Raw genomic sequence first — 26,689 nt, forward strand, 5'->3', positions numbered from 1 at the left:
AGATGTACATTGTTACAGCACAGGAAGGGACAGATGCACCAATACTCCATACTACGGACTCTCAAGAATCAGTTAATGTTAAAGTAAATAAATCAGAACTGCGTTTTCTCTCCTCTCCTACGGTGGTGCTTGATTCTGTGTTGTGAATATCTTTGCTCCCAAGAGTTTCTTTTATTGTCCATGATTTTACTCTATGAAGTTTTTGTTGTTACTATGAGTAATCTTTTAGATATTAAAGGAAGAAGATCACTGTTCCCAAAAGTGGTGTGTTCTTGCTATAAAATTATATCCTAAGTTCACTCACAACACTTAACAGCTGTGAACTCATAGGGCACAAATTATTTCATTAGCTTCGATAACCTCTACAAGAATTGCCCAAAGAAACATTCGAACAAATGCTGCATGACTGGTTAGTTGCCTAACCATCCCAGGAGGAATGGTGAATATTTGTGGATATGACAGGCACGAACACATGAAGCGAAATACTTGATATGGACGAATGCCCTATTTTGAGTGGTCCGATTGGTTCCTGTGCAGTCCTAAAGCATCGACTGTACACCGACCAGCACAACGCCGCGAAACGGTATCCTGAGGGCACTGACCAGTAGGCCAATGGAAAGAGTAGGCGGCACCACACCTCCAGGAAGACAGAGTTCAGCGTCCCCTGTGAACGTTGACTTAACCAGCCGCCAATTGCTGGTCGGGTCCAGTTCGGTAGTAGACTCTGAGAGCCTCAGCACTGAGTAATAGGAAGACGATTCTCATCTTGCGTTCTGCGAGTAGTAATAGTGTGAAAAAAATACTTGCCTGTAGGAGGCACAGGAAGCAAGTTATGTTTCTTTTCTTTTTTAGAAATAAAGTGTCATATTAATGATAAAGTTCAATGTACAGATCATTTTGGATTCCTACCACCTGCCATCGCAACTTCTCCCTTTCTTTGTTTGTATCAGTGCTGACACCCACAGAAGCCCACACTACATCTGGCGCTACGGATTACAGAACCAACGCTGCCTTCGCTCTTTGAAACTCCATCACAATGCGTCACTAAAATTTCTCTCTTTTCTTTCAGAGGAGCATTGCTACTAACTGTGTTCTTCCTTGGACACTAGCTGCAACGCTTCCGCTCTTTGTGTAATTGAATTCATTTGTTGCGGTGCTCCTCTCATGAAAATGGCCTCTAACCCATTTCCCACATCACCTGTGCCTACGCCTCCAGTTGCTGCTGGCTTTGATATAATGAAGTTTATTCAGTTTCAGAACCACCAAATGTCGCAATTGATGACGACGGTCCAGGAGCTCATTGCTGCACAAGCGACTGCTGCATCAACTCCGCCACAATAGCCAGCCACTTCCAGGGCACTGTCTCTGTGCATTCCACCGTTCCAACCTTTCAATGAAGAGCAAGAGGAGTGGAACGACTACTACGCTCAGTTTGATGCTCATTGTGCTACACATCAAGAGCAAGTTGCCGTGAAATCTTCTTATTTCTTGTCAACAGCCAGCGCAGGAGTTTACCGCATCGCCCAGCAGTTATTCCCGACTAATCGCTGGAGTTACTAGTTTTTGAAGATTTTGTTTCCACCCTCACTAAGTACTGTGATGAACAGGTACAAATTGTTGCAGCTCATTATAATTTCTTTTAAAAAAGACATACCGTCAGTGGGTCACTGAAATTCCAGGTTTGACATGACAGTTTCGTTTTCAATGTAGCTGTGGACAGTACTACAGTGATGCAATGATTTGCGATGCAATTATGTATAATATACCAGACAGTCATACTCATGAACAAATTGTCAAACATTCTGATCCTTCTTTGAAACAAGTGTTATAAATTATTGAACGTCAGAACTCGTGTGATAGTGCCTTGGAAAACTTTGAGGTAGCTCCCATTTTCAGTGTAACACAAAGTGGGAAAGAGGAACAGCCTTGCGACCAACGACCACTCGCATACTGGCTACCGCACCATAGACAGAGTAAACTAGTGTCAGCGCATGTGTCTGCTGTGAAATCGTGTCCTCACTGGTTTTCTAAGCACAAAAGACAAGAATGCAATTCGGGGAATGCGACTTGCTTTGCCTGTGTAAAGCCAGGTCATGTACAGTCTATCTGCTTGCAACAGAAAAAGAACTCTACCCACGTTCTCTCACGTAAACGTGGAGCAGCTTCTCACCCAGTGAATGCAGTTTTTTTCTAAATCGGCTAGCGGTACCAGTAATGACCAAATTCAGCATGTTCCTTCACCCCGCCCGGGTGCTGTGCCATGACGGTCAAACAAACTGCTTGTGAACTTACTCATTGCCGCATGCTGTGTGCGACTTCAGACACTGGCACTTCCGTCACATTGCTTAATCGTGGCGCTTGTGAACTGTTGGGCTCGCCGCAGTTGACAAAATCTTGCACGCAACTTAGTGCGCAAACGATCAGGACATTCCAGTACTTGGTACATGTAGTTTGCCTGCCGCATTACAGTTTCACACCAGAACAGTGACATTTACAATTTTGCGTTCGCGAGACTGCGAAAATATTTTTGGGTTAGGTTCATTTGTTTTGTTTGGTCTTCGTATTCAGGACAATGTATTTCCTGTTTCTGCTTTCAACCCAAAAGTCAGTGTTACTCAGTAGGTTGCAGAGTTTCCTGATTTATTTTCTGAAGGACTTGGGAGAGCAAATAATTTTGTGGCGCTTATTATAATGAGCCACGCGGAGCGGCCGTGCGATTTGAGGTGCCATTTCATGAATTGCGAGGCGCCTCTCGCCGGAGGTTCGAAATCTCCCTTGGGCATGGGTGTGTGTGTGTGTGTGTGTTGCTCTTAGCCTCAATTAGTTTAAGTAGTGTGTAAGTCTAGGGGTCGATGACCTCAGCAGTTTGGTCCATTAGGAATTCACACACATTTTGAACATTACAATGAAGGACAATGCGCAATCTAAGTCTTTTCGGACGAGTCTCATCCCTAATGCAATTAGAGACAAAGTTGCAAATGAACTTACAGAATGGCAAGACAATAGTGTTATTCCTCCACTCCAGGCTAGTCAATGGGCTACTCTCTTAGTAGTCTCACCAAAGCGTTCTGAAAGACTTCGTCTTTGCCTTGATTTTAAATCCACTGTCAATCCTCAAACTATAATTGATGCTTATACACAGCCTCACTCTGAGGAATTAGCGACAGGCTTGTTGCAGGCCGCTGTTTTTCAAAAACTTCCGCCTGGACATATGTGCCTTTTTTCAGACCGAAATTCAGTACTTAGGCAATGTTCTTAATAGCCAAGGTGTTGGTCCCCCACAATCACATTTACTGGCCATTTGGGACCTCCCTGCCCCGCGGAACATGACGGAATTGCAGTCATTTCTCGGCAAGATGACACACTAGATCCGTTTTATACCCAATACTGCCCATTTCGCGGTTCTTTTGCATCGTTTGTTTGGACCAAAGGGTGTCAGAATGCATTCCTGAGACTTAAAAGTTGAGTGACAGATGTCTTGTCCAATCGGATCCCACTAAGCCTATGGTTTTGACATTGGATGCCTCTTTGTACAGAATCGGAGCTGTGCTCTCACGCACATTTGGTTCACAGGACAGGCCGATTGCTTTCGCTTCCAAGTTCTTGACCAAGGCTCAACGTAACCATTCCAAAATAGAGAAGAAAGCGCTCACTATTATCTATGGCGTGACAAAGTTTTATTTTTATCTGTTTGGTCGGAAGTTTTACATAGTGACGGACCGTAAGCCACTTCAGTCTTTGTTCCATCCATCCATATCTATTTTACGCCATGCACATCTCAGAAGCTGCAACGTTGGGCTTTGTTGTTGTCACAGTATCAGTACGACATATTGTATTGGCCCACGTTGAAGCATGAAGTGCTTTGTCGCCTTCCTGTTGGTCCTGATCCGGAATTCGATGCGAATGCCGCATCTTATTGTCAGATCGATTCGCAGGACACTAACATTTACAGACTTTTCCTCTGCACCATAAGAATATTGCTCAGGCCACAGAAGCATACGCTGACTTGAACCTTTTGTTGCACTACATCCATACTGATTGGCCTTATCCAGTGAAAAACGTTCAGAATTCTTTTGTACGCCGAAATTTTGCTTGTCGGCGTAGCCTCTCCATCCAGCATGGTGTGATTTTATATCAAAACGACTCTGGACAGTAGCGTGTGCTTATTCCTAAAATGTTGCAAACAGATGTGTTGCTGTTGCCCCACCAAGGAAATTGGGGAACTGTACGTACAAAACAGTTAGCGTGTCGGCACAGTACTTCGCCGAGCACGGTCGCTCACACTGGACAGATGATGTCACTGAGTTGCGCTTCTGCCAAAACTCTGTCAGCCATATCGCAAAGGTTTTCAGCTTGGCCAAAGGCTCAATCGCCATGGCAAGGAGTGCTTATTGATTTTTCTGGCTCCTTTTGGAACACACGTTGGCTTGTTATTGCGGACTCTTTTAGCAAATAACCGTTTGCAGCGCCCGTGAACTCGACTACATCACGTAGTAACATTCAGGCTTTGTTATCTATTTTTTTGCTTGGAATGTTTGCCTGAAGTGCTGGTTACAGAAACCGCACCGCAGTTTATGGTTCAGGACTTTGAACAGCTTTGTACAGCCAATGGTATCACTCACCTTACTAGTGCTCCGTTTCACCCTCAGTTCGAACAACAGATGAACAATCGACGTCCCTCCCACACACAGGAGCAAGAGGTGATGCTCTTCCTCGGAAGACATTTTTGCGGTCCAGTCGCCGGTTTTCAAACGGTCCAATAACGATGAATAATATTCACCTGTAATAGTTTTACCCTTTTCCAGATAATCGATGAGGATTATCCCTTGCGAATCCAAAAAGACAGTCGCCATAACCTTTCCGGCCGAAGGAATGGTCTTCGCCTTTTTCGGTGCAGATTCTCCCTTGGTAACGCGCTGTTTAGGTTGTTGTTTGGTCTCAGGAGTATAGTAATGTATCCATGTTTCATCCACAGTGACGAAACGACGGTTAAAGTCCTGCGGATTCTTCCTGAACAGCTGCAAACCATCCTTGCAACACTTCATACGATTCCGTTTTTGGTCAAGCGTGAGCAATCGCGGAACCCATCTTGCGGATAGCTTTCTCATGTCCCAATGTTTATGCAAAATATTATGTACCCGTTCATTCGAGATGCCCACAGCACTCTCAATCTCACGCACCTTAACTCTTCTGTCATCCGTCACCATATCATGGATATTAACAATGATTTCTCGACTCGTAACCTCCACAGGGCGTCCAGAGCCTTCAGCATCACTTGTGCCCATATGGCCACTCCAAAAATTTTGAAGCCACTTATCAACTGTTCTAATCTAAGGTGCAGAGTCACCGTAATGTTTATCAAGCTTCTCTTTAGTCTCCTGAGGCGTTTTGCCTTTCATAAAGTAACGTTTAATCACCACTCGAAGTTCTTTTTCGTTCATTTTTTGACAATCACTCGACTTCCTTGATTCACACGAGTGCCAAACACAAAGAAATAGACGAATATGGCTAAACCTTGGTGTGCGTTCTTTCCAAAGATGCTACTAACTAAATATGACCTCGATACGCGACGGTAGTGCCCTATCTCGGACTTTGCACCGACTTTAGAAACGCCCCTCGTAGTAATAGCGGGAAAAAAATACTTGCATGTAGGAGACACAGGAAGCAAATGAAGTTATGTTTCTTTATTTTTGGAAACAAAGTGTCCTATTAATTAGAAAATTTAATGTAGAGATCATTTTGAATTCCTGCCTTTGGGCATCGCTACTTCTCTCGTTCCTTGTTTGTGTCGGTGCTGACTCCCACAGTAGCCATCACAACAGTTTCCAAGATGGAACACATTTAAAGTATATTGTAATTTATTTTCTGTATTATTCGATACAGAGCTAGATTTGCACATGTGTAAAGTGGAATAGTTAGTAAACATTACGGTATGTATTTTTTAACACATTAATCTCAAAGCACTATAGTACACATCACGTTACAGCTGCTGTACAGTTCACAATAATTGTTGCAATATCTCACCGTCAACTTCATTGCATTTGTGCTTCTTGAGAGAACACGCCGTGTTGCTTGTCTGGGTGCCTCTGCTCGTCCCCTGATAAGAGCAGCAGCATACATGATGCGACCAAGCAGTTCATTTCGGGTATTTACCTTTTGCTTGTACATCTCAGATTCCATCCAATCCCATAAACAAAAAATCTAATGACACAAGATCTGATGAGCTTGGTGGTCAGTTAATTGTACTACTGTGCCCAATTTAGTGATTAGGGTATGTTTGGTGGAGATGTGCCCTTACACGTTTGGTAAAATATGAATATTGTAGTCTGTGTGGCCAAAAGAACGTCACCAGGGCGCTCTAAAAATGCAAGAAATTCTGTCACGTAATTCAGGTCATTTACATTATGTACAGTATATCTCGCTATTCTCACTATGAGGGCGACGTTGGATGCACGGCCGGTCGCGGTGGTCTAGCGGTTCTAGGCGCTCAGTCAGGAACCGCGCGACTGCTGCGGTCGCAGGTTCGAATCCTGCCTTGGGCATGAATGTGTGTGATGTCCTTAGGTTAGTTAGGTTTAAGTAGTTTTAAGTTCTAGGGGACTTATGACCACAGATGTTGAGTCCCATAGTGCTTAGAGCCATTTGAACCTTTTTGAATTTTGGATGCACGTTCACCCCAAAATTAAGCTCCAGTTGTCACGATCCATTGCTTGACGGAAACTGATAGTATTAAATCATGATCTATAACATCTGTACTGATTTTGAATCATAGGAGAATTTCCCTCCAAGTACCATAGTATATGATTTACTGTCTCAAGGTCGTGTGAGGAATTAATCACCTCTTAACGGGTCGCACAGCAACTTGTATAAATGTAGAGATGCTGCTTCAAAACCGAGGCATTTGACGACGTCACGTCAAAGTGCAAACTTCATTATAGGTGTACAATAATTTTTTGAGGAGTGTGGACAATTTGCGTGAAGTATGTTGCATTAGTTGCATTCACCAACGCTGGACGCTTATTAAGAATGCTTTCTACAATCGTCACTTATCCAAAGCCTTTTAGAACAGTAAGTTGTGCCAAGACTCGACATACAGCAGCGTAGTGGACACGATTTCGTCGTGAAAAATGATGGGACAATGATGAAATACCATTTTAATATATGGTAAAATTGCAAATGTACGAATGTTTCAAGTGGATTACTGAAACTGGTATTGCCTTTTTCTTAAAAAAATGCTGTAGATTATTTATTCAGCTCCTCCTGTATCTCTTATAGGTTTCAGGCTAATATTTGTTATATGATGCCTATGCAGTTTGGCAAGGATGCAGAGTGCACAGAACAACAGTGGCCGCATAGGCATTCTGCGAGTTACGATTTTTTGAAGACTCTCCCACATTTTCACAGCCAGTACCTTGTTAGAATCTTCAAGACTGCTTCTGTGAGTTCTGAGCCTGTAAAGATGAAGCCCCTTAGTGAAATGATGATGCTTCATCAGGACTATTAAGCGCCCACAATTATACTCTAGTAATCCGGCCGATATTTATATTTTAAGAAGATTTCTTTCTGTGTTGTTGTGCGCATATTTTGGCTGCAGTCTTAAGGCGAATTTCTTGTTCTTTCATTGCAGAAGAGAATGTACCGTCGTTTCTGGCGCATGGTAGCATCTGGATGATCTGATGCAGCTCATATGCATTCCAGAGGATGGCTAATGTAAAACTGTTTTTCTTGTTTGTTGCAGAATTTTTCAGTGAGATTGCTGCTGTGTTATGGATGAAGTGCACTCAAGCCCAACAACTATACATTCCACTCAGCAGTCTGTTATTGGCATCTATTCAGCTCCAAGTATGCCTACATCAGAGGTTCAAGTAACTGAGCCAACTCCCAGTCCATCTATAGTGGACATCCAAGTAATTCAGGAGCCGTCTGTCATCAACATGACCCCATCGAGGATAACACCAGTCGCTAAGGGGCAAACACGTAAGTAGTAATGGTTTATTTTATTTCTGTTCTAAAATAATATGTTTGTTGCATATTACTTATGAAATTTCTTTTCTTTCTAGATGCCCTCGAGGATGATGATAACATGAGTGATGGATTGATGCAGCGGTAGTGGAGATAAAATTAAATGAGCTAATCCAGCTAGTGAGGCCATTCTCAAGTATTAGCTTGTGGGGGATAGCACCAGTTATCAGGGGGCAAAGGTGTAACTAATAGTAATTCAAATTTCTATCTATCTCACGAATTTACCAGCATTACTTATAAGATTTTTGTTTCTTTCTCGGTGCACTCAATGATTACAGTCAGAGTTCGATAAAATATTACCCTTTCCGAAATGCAGGAAAAATGATCTGATAAGTGATTCAGTCGTATACTCTTCATTAATGTGTAGGCACATTATTATGAGTCACTAAAAAGGGGGCCAGTTTCATACCTCTTCCAAGAGATATTGCAGCTAAAATGCACATATTAATGTACAGAATGCTGCTGAGGTGGATGAATTTAGTTTTGTATGGTTGCTTCTTGCTTGCAATAGAAATTACGCAAAACACGCATATTGAACAAGAAGATGCCATACATTGATGTTGGCATTATAGCTTCAGAGGCATCTCATTCTCCGTAAAACTCCAGAACATACCAAAATTCGAGGGGCAGAACCCAGGTTATTCAGTTCTTAATTATGGCCTGAGGGTAGGTGACGACAGTGAGCAAGCTGATGATGAAGAGCACACAGTTCAGAAAGAAGTAAAGCCTATAGTAGCTGCAGCCCTCTACTTTTCAAAATTAGCTGTTGAATACCCCAAATACGTTGATCTGTTGCTATTCTCCAAGGGTGAGAAGCAAGACTACACCAGGATCAAATACATGTCCTGCTTCTGTCTGTCCAGTTATATTTTGTGTTGAACACCATTTTTGCCATAGACGCTTCAGCTCTTTTACCAGCAGTGGGTGTCTAGAAAGGCATCCGATTGCTCAGGCCAGGAGTCAGCACTTGTGGAAGTGCCTTCTGAGAACAAAAAACTCTGAGTTTAAGAATGACCACCACAAGGAACGGTGTCCCTTCACAGTATATGATGACTGTGAATGCCTCCTAGTTTCTGTGGAACATTGTGAAGGCAACTTGCCTCTCATACTATCTTCACACAATGGCACCTAACGTACGCAGCAGCATATAAAGTTGTTTGCTTGTATGACTAAAACCTGAACAAATTCAAATCATACATCAGGGATGAATCTGTGACATGTTTTCTCTGTGAGCTCGAAAAACTAACATGGCATGTTGATGAGATTTATCAGATTCACACGACTGATTTGGAAGGCAATGATGCTTTATACGAGCAGGCAGTTGATTGTCGTATTTATGGGCGGTCTTTGGACAGAGAGGTAGAAACTCCAAGTAGAGACCACTGTTATCTAATGGCGAAGTTCTGTGGGGGAGCCCGCAACCCATATAAAATCACGTACCCATCTTCTTCTGTAGTTTGAGCGGGTGTTATTCTCACTCTCTTATTGAGCACTTGGGCGATTTCAATTCGAAAGATGAAAAGGCCAATGTCATATCTGACATACATGTCTTTTTCCAAGTGAATCACACCAAAGCTAATGCTACTGTTCCTGGATTTGCTCTGTTCCATGCAAGCATTTCATCAGAAAGCTTACTGAGACAGTGTGAAAGGAGAATATGCATATCACCAAAGCTACATAACTTGATGATGTAAAGTTTAATCTTGTAGGTTTGGGTCTGTCCTTATGAATACTTGGATTCGATGTAGGGACAAAAGCACGCTGCCCAACACAACCGCGTTCTGCAATAAACTCACAGGCACTATCGTAACGGATGCAGAGTATAAGCATGTGGTGACCGTTTGACAAGAGTTCAATTTTGCGGACTATGCCAGATTATACATGAACACCGGTTCATACATAGTCACAGACAGTTTTGTGAAATTCCAAAGTGTATGTCTGGGGAAATACTCTGTGGACCCTGTCTTCTATTACAAAACACTGGGGCTTTCGTTGGACGCAATGTTAAGAAAATGAGTCAGCACTGAACTGTTGACCAATGTTCACATGCTGCTCTTCTTCGAACGCAGGATTCGTGGACAACTTTGCCAGTGTGTGCAAAGGTATCCTATAAATGAGCAAGGAGGGGTACAGGTCACCTGATGATCTGAGATACTTCCTTTACTTGGATTTAAACAACCTCTATTGACACATCATGCAGAAATATCTACCGACTGGAGGGTTCCAATGGATGTCCAAAGAGGAAGTCGTCAGACGCATGATGTGGCTGTTGATTCTGCTGACAGATATGTCTTGGAAGCAGAAATGGCGTATCTTACCCCTTTACACTACCCGCACAGTGACTTGCCATTGCGTCTGGAGCGCCTAGCCATGTGCATGGATGGGGTATCGGGTTACATACTCATCCTGAATGTAACGCACAGTAGTGCCTAACAATCATGCGACCTATATTGCATTAAGTTATGGCCTTGAATATACCACAGGTGTTTCGGTAGGATGGGTGACCTTAGATACAACTGGCCAATCTGCCTCAAGTGTATCTTGACACCGGATATAACCAGATATAACTGGTTACACTCAGTTTGTAGCCAGAACGAACACTCTATAACTACTGATACAAACTGGTCTGACATTATTGACAGCGTCAGTATAGTGACAGGGATTAGTGATCACGATGTCATCATAGTTATGACTAAAGTTAGTAAATCTCTCAAGAAGGCTAGGAGAGTTGTTATGATGGAAAGAGCAGGTAATCAAATGTTAGTACCCTACATAGACAATGAATCGGTATCATTTAGTTCCAGTAAGATGTACATAGATGAATAATAGGCAACGTTGAAACTCATTGTAAATGTGCCAAGTGAAAAAACTGAGGACGAAAAAGACCCATCGTGGTTTAATTGTAAATTCGGAAAACGTTGAAGAAACAGAGACTGCAGCTCTCTCAGTTCAAAACCTAACCGGGAAATTTCGACAGACAGAAGTTGGTAGTGTATCTATACAAAGATCCATACGTGATTCATTAAACTTCCACCAGAACTTAGCGAAAGATCTTGCCGAGAAGGTGGGAAAACGCTGGCTCTACGTAAAATCATGAAGTGGCCCGGTGGTTTTGTTCAATCGCTCGTCGACCAATATGGTATGGTAACAGCAAAAGAAAATGCAAAGTTCTAAATTTCACGTTTACAAAGCGCTTGACACTGTGCAAAACTGGAGACTTCACCAAATTCAGAGCATATAGAACAGGTTCTCAAATATGTGAGTGGCTCGAAGACTTTTTAAATGATAGGACCCAGTACTTTCGCATTCGGAAGGACGATGGTTCAAACCCGCGTCCGGCCATCCTGATTTAGGTTTTCCGTAATTTTCCAAAATCGCTCCAGGGAAATGCCGGGATGGTTCCTTTGAAAGGGCATGGACGACTTCCTTCCCAGTCCTTCCCCAATCCAATGAGACCGATGACCTAGCTGTTTGGTCTCTTCCACCAAACAACCCAACCCAGTATTTAGTCATGAAAGTGTGTTCATCAACGAAAAGGGCAACACCATGAATGCCCCAGTAAAGTGTGGTAGGAGCGCTCTTCTTCTCTGTATAGGCCTACATAAACTACCTGACGTACAGACAGGGTGAGCAGCTGTCAGCGACTCTTCATTGACGACGCTATAGTGTGCGGGAAACTGTTGTCGAGTGGCTGGAGGAGTATATAGGATGACATAGACAGGATTTCCATTTGGTGTTGTAAATGGCAAATAACTCCAAACGCAGAAAAGGTATGCTGAGGCAGATGAATAAGGAAAACAGTTCTTAAATATTCGAATACAGTATTTGTTGTAAACAGTCTCCACGGGTTTGCCGCCGTTTCACGTTGTGCAAATTCCACAGTATTTCCTCGCAGCAACTGTCCGACATCCTCAGGTGGTTCAACCTTGCTGGTGGCTAGATAAGACTGACGGTATCCGCTCGTCGACGCCCCGTTTCTAGAACACGAACGCGAAGAATGCGCAGGTGATAACGGCTGGCCGCACTGTTAGCAAACGCTGCGTTCAGAGCAAGTGCGCCGGGCATCGTGGCGAAGTGGTTCTAGGCGCTTCAGTCTGGAACCGCGCGACCTCCACGGTCGCAGGTTCGAATTCTACCTCGGGCATGGATGTGTGTGATGTCCGTAGGTTAGTTAGGTGTAAGTAGGAAATGCAATCCGACAACAAAGGAAGTAGGTTACAGTACGCTTGTTCGCTCAATGCTTGAATACTGCTCAGCAGTGTGGGATCCGCACCAGGTAGGGTTGATAGAACAGATAGAGAAGATCCAACGGAGAGCAGCGCGCTTCGTTACAGGATCATTTAGTAATTGCGAAAGCGTTACGGAGATGATAGATAAACTCCAGTGGAAGACTCTGCAGGAGAGACGCTCAGTAGCTCGGTACGGGCTTTTGGTGAAGTTTCGAGAACATACCTTCACCGAAGAGTAAAGCAGTATATTGCTCCCTCCTACGTATATCTCGCGAAGAGACCATGAGGATAAAATCAGAGAGATTAGAGCCCACACAGAAGCATACCGACAATCCTTCTTTCCACGTACAATACGAGACTGGAATAGAAGGGAGAACCGATAGAGGTACTCAGGGTACCCTCCGCCACACACCGTCAGGTGGCTTGCGGAGTACGGATGTAAATGTAGATGTAGATGTAGGCTGTTTAGGTTTTTATATTGGTAACGCCACGTAGTGCTCTGTATGAAAATCACTGGCTGTGCTGCGGGCAGTCTGTGGCTGGTTTGCATTGTTGTTCGCCATTGTAGTGTTGGGCAGTTGGCTGTTAACAGCGCGTAGCGTTGCGCAGTTGGAGGTGAGCCGCCAGCAGTGGTGGATGTGAGGAGAGAAATCGTGGAGTTTTGAAATATGTAAGACTGGATGTCATGAACTGCTATATATATACACTCCTGGAAATTGAAATAAGAACACCGTGAATTCATTGTCCCAGGAAGGGGAAACTTTATTGACACATTCCTGGGGTCAGATACATCACATGATCACACTGACAGAACCACAGGCACATAGACACATGCAAAAACAGAGCATGCACAATGTCGGCACTAGTACAGTGTATATCCACCTTTCGCAGCAATGCAGGCTGCTATTCTCCCATGGAGACGATCGTAGAGATGCTGGATGTAGTCCTGTGGAACGGCTTGCCATGCCATTTCCACCTGGCGCCTCAGTTGGACCAGCGTTCGTGCTGGACGTGCAGACCGCGTGAGACGACGCTTCATCCAGTCCCAAACATGCTCAATGGGGGACAGATCCGGAGATCTTGCTGGCCAGGGTAGTTGACTTACACCTTCTAGAGCACGTTGGGTGGCACGGGATACATGCGGACGTGCATTGTCCTGTTGGAACAGCAAGTTCCCTTGCCGGTCTAGGAATGGTAGAACGATAGGTTCGATGACGGTTTGGATGTACCGTGCACTATTCAGTGTCCCCTCGACGATCACCAGAGGTGTACGGCCAGTGTAGGAGATCGCTCCCCACACCATGATGCCGGGTGTTGGCCCTGTGTGCCTCGGTCGTATGCAGTCCTGATTGTGGCGCTCACCTGCACGGCGCCAAACACGCATACGACCATCATTGGCACCAAGGCAGAAGCGACTCTCATCGCTGAAGACGACACGTCTCCATTCGTCCCTCCATTCACGCCTGACGCGACACCACTGGAGGCGGGCTGCACGATGTTGGGGCGAGAGCAGAAGACGGCCTAACGGTGTGCGGGACCGTAGCCCAGCTTCATGGAGACGGTTGCGAATGGTCCTCGCCGATACCCCAGGAGCAACAGTGTCCCTAATTTGCTGGGAAGTGGCGGTGCGGTCCCCTACGGCACTGCGTAGGATCCTACGGTCTTGGCGTGCATCCGTGCGTCGCTGCGGTCCGGTCCCAGGTCGACGGGCACGTGCACCTTCCGCCGACCACTGGCGACAACTTCGATGTACTGTGGAGACCTGACGCCCCACGTGTTGAGCAATTCGGCGGTACGTCCACCCGGCCTCCCGCATGCCCACTATATGCCCTCGCTCAAAGTCCGTCAACTGCACATACGGTTCACGTCCACGCTGTCGCGGCATGCTACCAGTGTTAAAGACTGCGATGGAGCTTCGTATGCCACGGCAAACTGGCTGACACTGACGGCGGCGGTGCACAAATGCTGCGCAACTAGCGCCATTCGACGGCCAACACCGTGGTTCCTGGTGTGTCCGCTGTGCCGTGCGTGTGATCATTGCTTGTACAGCCCTCTCGCAGTGTCCGGAGCAAGTATGGTGGGTCTGACACACCGGTGTCAATGTGTTCTTTTTTCCATTTCCAGGAGTGTAGTTGAACTTTCGGATCAGCTAAATAATTTATCTACGAAAGTAAATGATAATCTGAATGACACAAAACCGGTAGTCTTTAATGACACAGAAGAGTGCGAAAAAATTAGGAAATTGAAAGAAAATCAGAATCAAATTAATACGCAACACAAAAGAGAAATCCGGGAAGTACAAGATCAGCTGACACAGGTAATACAAGAATTACGTATTTCAGAGGACACTCGCGCTCCAATACGGGAAGAGGGACACAGAAATAAGGAACAGCCACAAAATAATATCACGAGGCACTTCGGAAATTATGAAAGAAATTGGCAAGGTACACCGAATTTTGAGATGAAACCGCCGAAACGAAGTAACAATGACCGATATGCGACTCGCCGACATGATGATTTTGACTATAAGCTGTTTATTACTACACGTAAATTCAAAACATTTAAGAATTCCGTCAACGACGTCCATCTACAAGCGTGGCTTCATCAATTCTCTCATTGTTTTCCTCCCAACTGGTCATTAGAGCACAGATTAGAATTTATGTGTGGCTATTTAGAGAATGAACCAGCTGTAAGATTCATGATTGCCACAGTGAAGGAGAATTTTATCATGCCTTCCTCTCTGCATATTGCTCTCAAGCTACACAAGACCGAGTAAAACATAGCATCATAATGACGAAACATTTCGAACAATCTGAATTCTCCAGTCTTGTGAAATATTTCGAAGGCATGTTGCACAAGAATCAGTATCTGTCAAACCCATACAGCCCCTCAGAACTCATCAGCATTTGCTTAATCAAATTACCTGAACATTTACGACATATTATTTTGGCTGGACGTTGCAAAGACGACATTGAAGATTTTCAGGGACTCTTACAAGAATTAGAAATTAACACTGACAATCGCGGAACGCGAAAACAGGAACACAACAATTACAGGTCACATCTGTCGCAATTCCACGATGAAAGAAATAATAACTGGGCACGACTAGGCTATTCTCACAACACAAATCGTGACCAAAACAGACACGACCCGTATGACAACCGTTGGCAGAGAAGTAATAATTACAGGAAAAGATCACCTCGCCGCGGTTGTGACTATAAAAGAGACAATAAGAGAAACAGACAATGTGGGAACCAAAATAATTATTATCAAGGGAGACAGAATAACTTTAGACGCAACGGACCAGTGCGCAGTTAAGATTCAGGGAGAAATTCTCCACCACGTGACCGACAAGAAAGAAACTATGGAATGTACCGACATGACAACAGACGATATGATCGTAACGACAGACCTGAATTGCATCAGAACTGGCGGGATTCAAACAGGGCAGGACCCTCTCGACAAGGTGAATTTGTAGAAGTTAGACCTTCAAATCCCAATAACGACGCACGCCACAAAGAGACAGACAATGACTTGCACCGCAGGCAGCCACAGCCACGTGCGCCGGCTGGCTCAGAGAAAAATAACATAGACGCTAACCTTGAGAAAAATTTTAGCATTCCTTACCGACGTATACAACATGATAATTGCTTTGAAGTTGAAAGTCTGCGCACTAGAAAGGGTAAAAGACTACACCACATTTCACATGTAAAACCGTTTATTGAAAGATAATCTTGCTTTTCAACTTAGTCTTTGTCATAAAACTTTTCACTTCAGATTTCTAGTATGCTTTGTCAGACTTAGAAACTGGAACCATGCAACAATGTTTGAAGTTAAATATCCAGTCAAGAACCAAGAGAACTTATTTAAACAGAATTAACGAATTGCATTGTTATAGTGAACAGTCGACACAGTGTTGTTATTTGTACATTCTTGCTTGTTAGTTGCACGATTACATAGCGACTATCAGGCTTACATACTTAGAACATATACTGCCAATGAGATTTTAATGCAACATTTTGGTTTACTTGAAAAGATACTCCTTATTTGAAGAACATTCGGTGAGATTAAAGATGACTTAGCATTTGGTTTCTTTGATAGCTACACGATTATATCACGACGCTACTAATATGTGACACAATTTACGTTGTTGCTTTTGCGGTGTATCTGTTTTATATCTGCACAGTTTTCTGTATTATTCTGGAAAGTAAAACATGTTTTAGTAGTAACTTTTGTGGTATAGCTACAATGAGACAGCCTTTTCCATAGCACAACAATACGTTACATTATAGTACTTTCTTGATCTCGATACGGTATGTAATTACTACGATATCTATACTAAAGCTTTTCACTTTTGTTTATGATGAGGTAAGTGCATTGACTTCAGCAGAACTTTGCTTACAGAGGACTATAACTACGACACTTCCACAGAATTATCTTACAGCAAGACGCACATTTAGCACTACAGGACACGCATTTGAGTGATTAATTTTGTACTTAAAACATTTATTTTTTAAGTTTTTGAATTACAAAGAAAGTTTTCCGTGATACATTTCATTCCATTGCTGAAATCTGTAACACCTGAGAGTATAATTACATTAATCCTCAGGGGGTTACACGCTTACTTTGTGTACCATGTGTTTGGGAAGCACAAGGAGCCCTACCTAACATGGTATTTGCTTATACAACTTTACACATCGGTACCACATTTCTCTAACACATAAATTACACAGCTATCTGAGTATTTAACAGAGAGACAAACATTTATTTTACTACACAGTTGGATAATTTCACACTTATGAAATTGTATTTTGTCTGTACTTTGTGAACTGTTCATATTTTTTCGGAACAATTGTGATACTATGAGAGCTTTGAATGATATATCTGGTAAGGGATCATGATTTTTAAAGTATGTTTGTGGTAGATGACACTTTTGGCATGAGCAGAGAATTTTTGGCGGAAGCTACGACGATTTTGAAATTTGGCTGAGGCTTTACGATTTTACGATGATGATGTGTATTAAGCTGTTGCGGTATTTTTATGATCAATAAGCTGATGCTATATGAGGAATTTGATTATGCTATGTATTTATTATGATGAAATATTGAAGAAGTATCTACGCATATGTATATGTGTAATAAAGCAAGGAATAATGAGTAGTGGTTAGGGACTCTGATTTATGATAAAGGATGTTGGAAACCGAGAATTGTACTTTAAGAGTTATGAAGTGTATGTATATGCGTGAATGTATCACTATGCTGGCGAAACGTTTTTCGACACAAATATATTTACAGGATTTTGTTTCTACAGATTTCCAATGCAAATTCTCGACCTGTGAAATTTTTATATGAGACTGTCACTGTAGTGCAAACTGGTGTCGTAAATATTTCAGTAAGGAAGTTAAGTGACCACCTTCACGTAATGCATCATGGGCACCCAGCTGCGGGACAGTCGCCTGGAAAAAAGCATTAGTGTCTGCCTTTTAGAGGCACAAGTGGAGAAAAAAAAGAGACCATTATCCTCGCTATTGACATTCCTTTGTAGAAAGCATCGCAAATACGACACGCTAAAACTTGAAACATATGATTACACTGTGGAGCTCTTAATTTGTGATATTTACTAAAATGCCTAATGAAATGATGAGAAACATTTCTACATCTATTGTCTTTCTTGTTGAGAGATTGCTCAATTTGTTTAATTTCTAGTTTCTAGCTCCACTGCAGCATTGGTTAAAATAAAATTTTATACATGTACTGATATAAATATTTTCTGCCTACAGATCCAGTAAATAATAATTTTATGATATACTTCTAAAAAAAATGAGGGAGCAGAAAAAGACATTTCCCTTCACAGGAACTGCATACATAATTTTCTTTCAAGTACTTGGCAATTTATTTCGTAGAATAAGTTGTGGTGCACCACTTTAGTTACATAGACATTAAGATGAGAATATATATTTCCCTTATCTGCATTGTTGTCTTAGTGTAATATTTTTTTCTGCTTGAGCTTTGTCATGTTTAGGTATAAGTAATAGCATTTGCTGCTGCTGTTTGCCAGGCATAGTGTTACTGAATTTGAGTTTGTATTACTCTGTTAAGCCAGTTTTACTACTGATTTATTTTTATTGTTGCTGCACATTGGATCATATTAGTTGTAATGTTGCATTTGCTTGGTAATTTAGATTTACTGTAGCTTGCTTTGCCAATTTGCACTTTTTGTCATTGCTGTTTGTGTTAATTGTTTTGTGCTGCTGTATTGCCTCATCCCTTAGTATATATACTAAGTGGATTTAAGTTAGCTTAAGAGGAGGTAGACTATATAAGAAACTAACTATAGAGAATAGGGAAAGAATGCATTGAGAAGTTATATGAAAAAGATTTGGGTCAAAATGAGTATTGTACAATGAGAAATAATTATTTTGAAAGAAATATGAATAGAATACAGAAAGGAGGTATAGCTAGGACTTTTTGGGAATAGTGATGAATAAAGGGAGATATCCAAGAAGTAAAGAGAGTTTTGTTTGCAAAATACTGCAGTAAAACACACCCTGTCCTTTACGTGTGTTATCCCACTATGTGTTTGTGTACCCTTGTATATTTATGTTTTTCCTGTCTTTATGTGTTTAGTTGATACAAGTTATGTTGTAGAATTTTTCTAATAATATGTTATTTTCTTTGTAAAGATGTTTATAGACATTATTAATTCTGTTCTGTTTCAATGCTCATGTGTGAAATTAATGTTTCGAAAACTATTCTCATTCTTTTATATATTTACTTATGTCATAATTCCTGTAACACTAATGTATATGATTATTTCTATTCTTTTGTAAATCCTGTGTTACTACAAATGTTACCTGTACTGTGATGTTCTTTAATGATGTATTTTGTACCTTTGTAATTGTATTCTTATGTTGTAAATTTATAATTGTATAGACACCAGTCCTTCAAATTAAGTATCATTTCACTGCACACGTTTGTGTTGGTCGTAGTATATGCACAATATGTGAATCAAAAAGAGGACTGTTAGTGCTTGCACGTGTGTTAATAATTCAGTAAGGGACTGGTTAACAGCTTTGCTGGTTCTAAGAACAATTCCAAAAACTTTGTGAGTGCACAAGTGGTGGTTTATGGACTTGCTATATTCTCTGCAAGACTCTTCGATCGTGATTGTACACCTGCACAGTCACAACAGATGACTGCTGGCCATCTCTACCAGGACTACAGTGGGTCTGCTCTGTGATGACCTACCTACCAATATTCTTCAAAACTTCGACTGACTCTGTGGTGGGTTTGCTCTGTTGTGGCTCATTACCTGTCAGCATGTCAAGAGTCAGCACTGTCTTCCGTTGGAAGGCTACGGTCGCAGGTTCGAATCCTGCCTCGGGCATGGATGTGTGTGATGTCCTTAGGTTAGTTAGGTTTAAGTAGTTCTCAGTTCTAGGGGACTGATGAACACAGCAGTTGAGTCCCATAGTGCTCAGAGCCATTTGAACCATTTTACAGAGCATGTGCAGGAGAACCGCTCTGCGATTTTCGACAGAGAGCATTTGAATATGGCACCATCTATCTGTAAATCATTGCGCATTCTCCGTGCGCGTGTTCTGGAAATAGGGCGTCGACGTGCAGATACCATCAGTCGTAACTAGCTACCAGCAAGGTTGAACCACCTGAAGATGGCGGACTGTTGCTTCGAAGAAATATTGTGGAATTCGCCCAACGTGATCCGACAGTAAACTCGTGGCCGGCCGGAGTGGCCGTGCGGTTCTGGGCGCTACAGTCTGGAACCGATTGGCTGCTATGGTCGCAGGTTCGAATCCTGCTTCGGGCATGGGTGAGGGGTGTCCTTAGGTTAGTTAGGTTTAATTAGTTCTAAGTTCTAGGCTACTGATGACCTCAGACGTTAAGTCGCATAGTGCTCAGAGCCATTTGAACTAAGTTTACAACGAATACTGTATTCGAACATTTCAGAACTGTTTCCCTTATTCATCTGCAACAGCATACTTTTGATGCATTTGGAGTTAATTGCCATTTACAACACCAAATGGAAATCCTGTCTAAGTCTTGCTTGAAGAGTCACACAGTATTTGTTTCGTACAGCAGCCACGTCGATTAAATATCTAGGCGTAACCTTGAAAAGCGACATATAATTGAACATGCACGTAGGTTGGTAGCAGGCAAGACGAATGGCTGACTGTTTTATTAGGAGAATTCTAGGAAGCTGTAGCTCACATGTAAAGAAAACTGCGTATGGAATACTAGTGTGACGCATTCTTCAATACTCTTCGAGTGCGTGGGATTCCCATCAGATCGAATAGAAGAAAGACATCGATGAAATCTAGAGGCTTGCTGCTAGATTTTTTATCGATAGGTTCGAGCAACACACGAGTACTACGGAGATGCTTCGCAAACTCAAATGGGAATCTTTGTAGGGAAGAGGACATTGTTTTCGCGAAACACTATTGAGAAACAAGTATGTTTGTGTTGCCATCCTCCGCAGCAAGAATATAAATACTTGTTTTCTAAATAAGACTGCCTTTTCCTAATGCTAGTTACTTTATTTATCCCATACGCGTTTCGGCTTTTCCTGTTCTAATGCATCATCAGTGGGATCTACAACAATACAGTTTTGTTAGTTTCAGATTATTAAACAGTTAACGTCACGTTTTTTTGTAAAAAAGTAATTAGTAACGATTTGCTGTTCTGCGTTTTCTCACATCTGCTCTGGAGGTCGCACTATCACTTTTATCACTGCCATATCATCACAACTTTGTGTTCTCTTTTTTCTGGTATACTATTGTTCTTTTGTCCTACACTGTTTTTCACAAAGTAAAGATTGCGACTCCATTACGTGTTTCATCCTCTTTGGTATGTTTACCTATTTGCTGCCAACCTAAGGAAGTATATGTTCGAGACTAAATTCTATTTATGATCTTTACACCGTGTGTGTGTATGCGTGTTAGAGAAAGGGGGATAGAGCCAACGAGGGTTTTTTTGGGGAAGGGGGGGTGGGTGGATGTGTACTAACTGTTAGCAAGTGGTTGAAAACTTTGGTGATATCTGATTTGACTTTTAGTTTCAATATTCTGTGGAGGGGTTCATGGATGAGTGAGTGTAAAGACGTTAGGTTCTATTATTTTTATATTTGACAGTATTATTGGTATTATTGTATTAATCCTTTCTGTGAACGTTATTCTATTATTTTACCTATTATTGTAAATAATGAATTTCTCGGCATGTGTACTTGGTCATTCAACAGGATTTTACCTTCTGCTGTGGTTTTCTGTATGTGGTAATTTTCTTGCATGGTTAGGAGGTGTTTTTATTGTTGATTCTAATTGTTTTCGTGTCATCTTCTCAAGTGGTTGGTTTGTGGTCATTTTCTCTTAGGTGTTCTGCAAATGTGGAGTGGTTTGTGCCCTATTTCCAGGCTCTCATGTTTCCTTTGCATCTGACATCTAACATTCTACCTGTTTGTCCTATGTATGTGCCTTCACAAGTGTTACACTGGAGTTGATATATACCTGCTTTCTGGTATATGTGTCTGTTTTTTGTCAGTTTTGGGGTGTATTTTTGTACAGAATTGTCTGTTGCGTATACTATGTTCATTTCCTGTCTTTTGAAAATGTTGGTGATTTTACGGGTGTGTTTGTGATTGTTTGTCATTGTGAACCATCTTGTGTTTTTTTTCAACTTTTTCTGTTTATCCTTTGTAATCGTTATGGAACTGTGCAGTTGTGTTTTCTTCTATTATGTTGTTGGCTGTAGTTTGGAGCTTTCTGCTTATATTTTACCTTTAATTTTGTCATTTAGCTTTGTGGCTGTGTTATTGTTGTGACCATTATTTTGTGCTATCTGCATTATTTGTCCTGTTCTTTTTGGTAGCTTTCTTTGGTGAGTGGTACTGTGTTGAGTCTATGGAGCATGTGTCGAAGTGCTGCTTTCTTTTGTGCGTGTGGGTGGTTTGAGGATTGGGGAATGATAATTTCCGTTGCTGTGGGTTTACAGTAAATTTCAAACATATGATTATTGTTTTGGTTTTTGATTGTTATATCCAGAAAGTAAATTTAGTTGCTCTGTTCTCTTTCAATTGCGAATTTTACATTTTTATGTATCTTGTTGATGTAGTTTTTCAATTTTTGTTTGTGGTTCATCTATTAAGCAAAGGATGTCATCCATATACCTGAACCAATATAATATGTTGTATTCTTTTGCTATTATTTTTGTGAAAATGATCTGTTCAACGTGGTTTACTAAATATTTGCTAAGGCCCCTGGAACTGGGGACCCCATTGGTAATCCATTTTCTTGTAAATAAAATTAATTATTGAATTGGAATTAATTTTGTTCTAATCATTGGTGTGCATATTTATTAATCTGTTCATGAGGAAGATTAGGCTTTACCACCCGTCAACTACGAGGTCAGTGGAGACGTAGCACAAGTGCAGATTGCCGTAGGCTGGGAAGGGGGTGGGGAGGTGGTCGCTTTTCAAAGGAACCATACCAGCGTTTGCCTTAGCCGATTAACGGAAATCACGGATAACCTAAATCTGGCTGCCGAGCGGCTATTTAAATCCCCTTCCCCTCGGAAATAAGCTCATTGTCTTATCAATATGTGTTCTCAGTCGTTTGTTTGTTACGACTCACAAATGACGTACGGAAGGTCTCGACATGACATGTCGGTTAATTCACTGGTCAGTGCATGTATATGCGATGAATTGTGGGAAGTACTGTAAGATACCGAGCGAGGTGGCGCAGTGGTAAGGCACTGGACTCGCATTCGGGAGGACGACGGTTCAATCCCGCGTCGGGCCATCCTGATTTAGGTTTTCCGTGATTTCCCTAAATCACTGCAGGCAAATGCCAGGATTGTTCCTCTGAAAGGGCACGGCCGACTTCCTTCCCCATCCTTCTGTACACCGATGAGACCGATGACCACGCTGTCTGGTCTCCTTCCCCAACCAACCTACCTACTGTAAGATACACTCTGAGACACACAAAATAAATACGCCTCACTAAGGAATTGTCCGAAAGGGACAGAAATCGATAGATATGATGTATATGACCAGCACTCCGTCTTCAGGCCACAAGTGGCCCATCGGGACCATCCGACCGCCGTGTCATCCTCAGATGAGTATGTGGATATGAGGGGCATGTGGTCAGCACACCACTCTCCTGGTCGTTATGATGGTTTTCTTTGACCAGAGCCGCTACTATTCGGTCTAGTAGCTCCTCAATTGGCATCATTAGGCTGAGTGCACCCCGAAAAATGGCAACAGCGCATGGCCGAACAGCACTTAACTTCGGTGATCTAACGGGAACCAGTGTATCCACTGCGGCAAGGCCGTTGCCATGTACATGATCAGGTAAACAAATAATTACAGTTTCACACAAATGTATTATTTATTCACGAAAATGAGTTTGACAAATTTAGCAAGTCAATAACGCGATGATCCACAGCTGGTCCCTATGCAAGCAGTTATTCAGTTAGACATTTACTGATAGAGTTGTTGGATGTGCTCTTGAGGGATTTCACGCCAAATTATGTCCAAGATCGTCTAAATCCCGATCTGGTTAGAGTGCCCTATACATAATATTCCAAATGTTCTCAGCTGAGGAGAGAACCGGTGACCTTGCTAGTCAAGGTATGGTTTGGTAAGCACCAAGAAAAGCTGTAGAAACTTTCACTGTATGTGGGCAGGCATTATCTTGTTGAAAAGTAAGCCCAGGATGACTTACCATGAAGGGCAACAAAAGGGAGCATAGAATATTGTCGACATACCATTGTGCTGTAAGAGTGGCGCGGATGAGAAGTAAGGGGTCCTGGTATGAAACGAAAGGGCGCTTCAGACCAGCGCTCCTGATTTTCAGGCTGAATGGCGGGTGACAGTCCAAATGGTAACTCACTGTTGTCCGAGATGTCGAGATGTCTCCATACAAGTCTAAACAATTCTACTCCACTTGAAGACATAACGATCCGAAGTCGTAACTGGAGATGCCCCAGACAGTGGTGGTATACCAAACTAAGAATCACCCACCGTAAGGCCCGACAACCAGGAGTGGTGGTCTGGGGTGCCATTTAATTTCATAACAGGACCCCTTTGGTTGTAAGCTGCTGTACCCTTAAAGCACAGTCATGCGTCGACATATTCTACGTCCCATTTTGTTGGCCTTCATGGCAAGGCATTCTGGTCTTACATTTCAGCAAGATATTGCCCAGCCACACCCGATGGCAGTTTCTATTGCTTGTCCTTACGATTGCCAACCCTATCTTGTCCAGTAAGGTAGCGAGATCTCTCCTCAGTTGGGAACGTTTGGAGCATTATGGGGAGGGCCTTCCTACCAGACGATCTAACGTGCCAATTGGACACAATTATTAGGGTCATTGTGAATTTTGGCAATATACATCTCAGTAAATTAGCTTACCACGCCTATTTTCATTCTCTGGTTTCATACGGCATCATGTTCTGGGGTAACTCATCATTGAGTAAAAGAGTGTTTATTGCACAAAAGCATGTAATCAGAATAATTGCTGGAGCTCATCCAAGATCATCCTGCAGACACTTATTTAAAGAGCTAGAAATCTTCACTGTAGCCTCACAATATATATATATTCACTTATGAAATTTGTTATGAACAATCCGAACGAATTCAAAAGTAATAGCAGTGTACATGACTACAACACTAGGAGAAAGGCTGATCTTCACTACTCAAGGTTAAATCTATCTTTGGCTCAGAAGGGGGCGAATTATGCTGCCACTAAAGTCTTTGGTCACTTACCTAATAGCATCAAAAGTCTGACAGATAGCCATATAGCGTTTAAAAGGAAATTAAAAGATAAATTTTTGTATATAGTAAGTGGGTAATTTCAAAACCCCCACAAAAAATTGAGTGTCAAGTAATATTTTGTGTAATGTAATATCTTGTATATACACCTTTTATTAACTAGACACGTTCCACATCATTACGAAGTGTCGTATTCATGATCTATGGAACAAGTACTAATCTAATCTAATCTAAGCTAATCCCGATATCCCTCAGGAGGTCATCCTACAACACTATCACTCAATGTCCGGCTGAATAACTGCTCGCATAAGGGCCAGAGGTGGGCCAACGTGTTATTGTCTTGCTCAATTTGTGAAGCTCTTACGTTTGAATAAATAATTCAATTTTTCTGAGATTGTAAATAATGTTTTGTCTGTACATGTACATCACATCTACCGATTTCCATCCAATTTCGATAATTCCTCCGTGGTGAGTCTTTTTGTTTTAGGGTTATTTATGAGCCACACTAGTCAGCTGCCAATTGAACTCACAGAAGTTATTAGCTAGAATTAAGTGCCATGGATACCAGGGCTCTATTAGAGTCCACTTTAAAACTCATGCTAAGTAACGATAGTCACACCTAAAATTTATGAGAGATTAATTCTGTTTCTGTACTTTCGCTCGAGAACGATATTTTTCGCAACTATTATGACGATTACTTACCAGGATTGCAATAATGTCTGCTCTTGCCGTCAGGAACATCACAAGCGGTAGCCAGATCGTAGTAATTGCGAAGTTCAGTACTCCCACATGCACGAGGAACTGCAGAAAAATGGAAGAAAATGCAATACTGAAATGTTCAGAAGTAGTAACAGACCAAAAAACAATCTAAACGATTCCAGTGACTTTTTTTATGCCTAAATTTTACATGAATAAATGTGCTTGAGAACCATAAATCATATCCAAATTTATAAGAACTTTCTTAGTTTCGTCTTCTTCCTCTGATTTTCTTCCTCTGTGCCTGCTCAGAGTATTCTCGTTGTCTCCACCTATCTCTCCCTGCACACGTGGTCTCTGTCTCTCTCCCTAACTCCACCAACTACTTACGAGAATTCCACGGATATCAAAAAATTTTTGTTATCCTGATAAATTTCCTGCAATAAGTACTAACGATAATGAAAACCGAACATAGATATATTGCCAGAGTGTATTCCTAATGAGAGGGTGGAAGCTCTGAAATGGAAAGGAAGAATGGTAAATTAGGGTTTGACATCCCGTCGAGATCGACGTTATAGCAGACACAGCATAGTTTCGGATTAGAGAAGGACCGGGAAGGGAATCGACTGTGGTATTTGTGAGGAACCACGCCAGCATTCACCTTAAGCGAGTTGAGGAAATTACGGAAGGCTAAAGGTGCATACCTGGACGGCGATTTGACGTCCTCCCAAATGAGAATTCTCTGTGTTGTTAGGGTTATCATACGTCCTCTTCTTCCCGGACATGTCCTCTTTTTGAGGAAATAAAATATATCCGTGCGGCTTTAATGAAAATCTACAAAGTGCCCACTTTTTGGGCTCCGAGAAAAAATTTGACCTTATAACAAAGGAAATCAGCTGTCGCTGTAATTAATCATCAAGTATACAACTGTTATACTTTCGACAAAAAATATATTTTTGAT

At 42.0% G+C, this 26,689-nt stretch overlaps 1 protein-coding gene across 1 annotated transcript in view; it reads right to left on the minus strand.

The window, feature by feature from the left end:
- Nucleotides 1-26,689, minus strand: part of LOC126273008 (uncharacterized) — a 120,243-nt gene that overhangs the window by 72,477 nt on the left and 21,077 nt on the right. Inside the window, exon 2 of the mRNA XM_049976374.1 lies at nt 25,735-25,833. Within this exon, the coding sequence (XP_049832331.1) occupies nt 25,735-25,833 (99 nt within the window). The remainder of the gene's footprint in view (nt 1-25,734; nt 25,834-26,689) is intronic.

This window comes from Schistocerca gregaria, chromosome 5 (assembly GCF_023897955.1).
Source record: "Schistocerca gregaria isolate iqSchGreg1 chromosome 5, iqSchGreg1.2, whole genome shotgun sequence".
Lineage (NCBI taxonomy): Eukaryota > Metazoa > Arthropoda > Insecta > Orthoptera > Acrididae > Schistocerca > Schistocerca gregaria.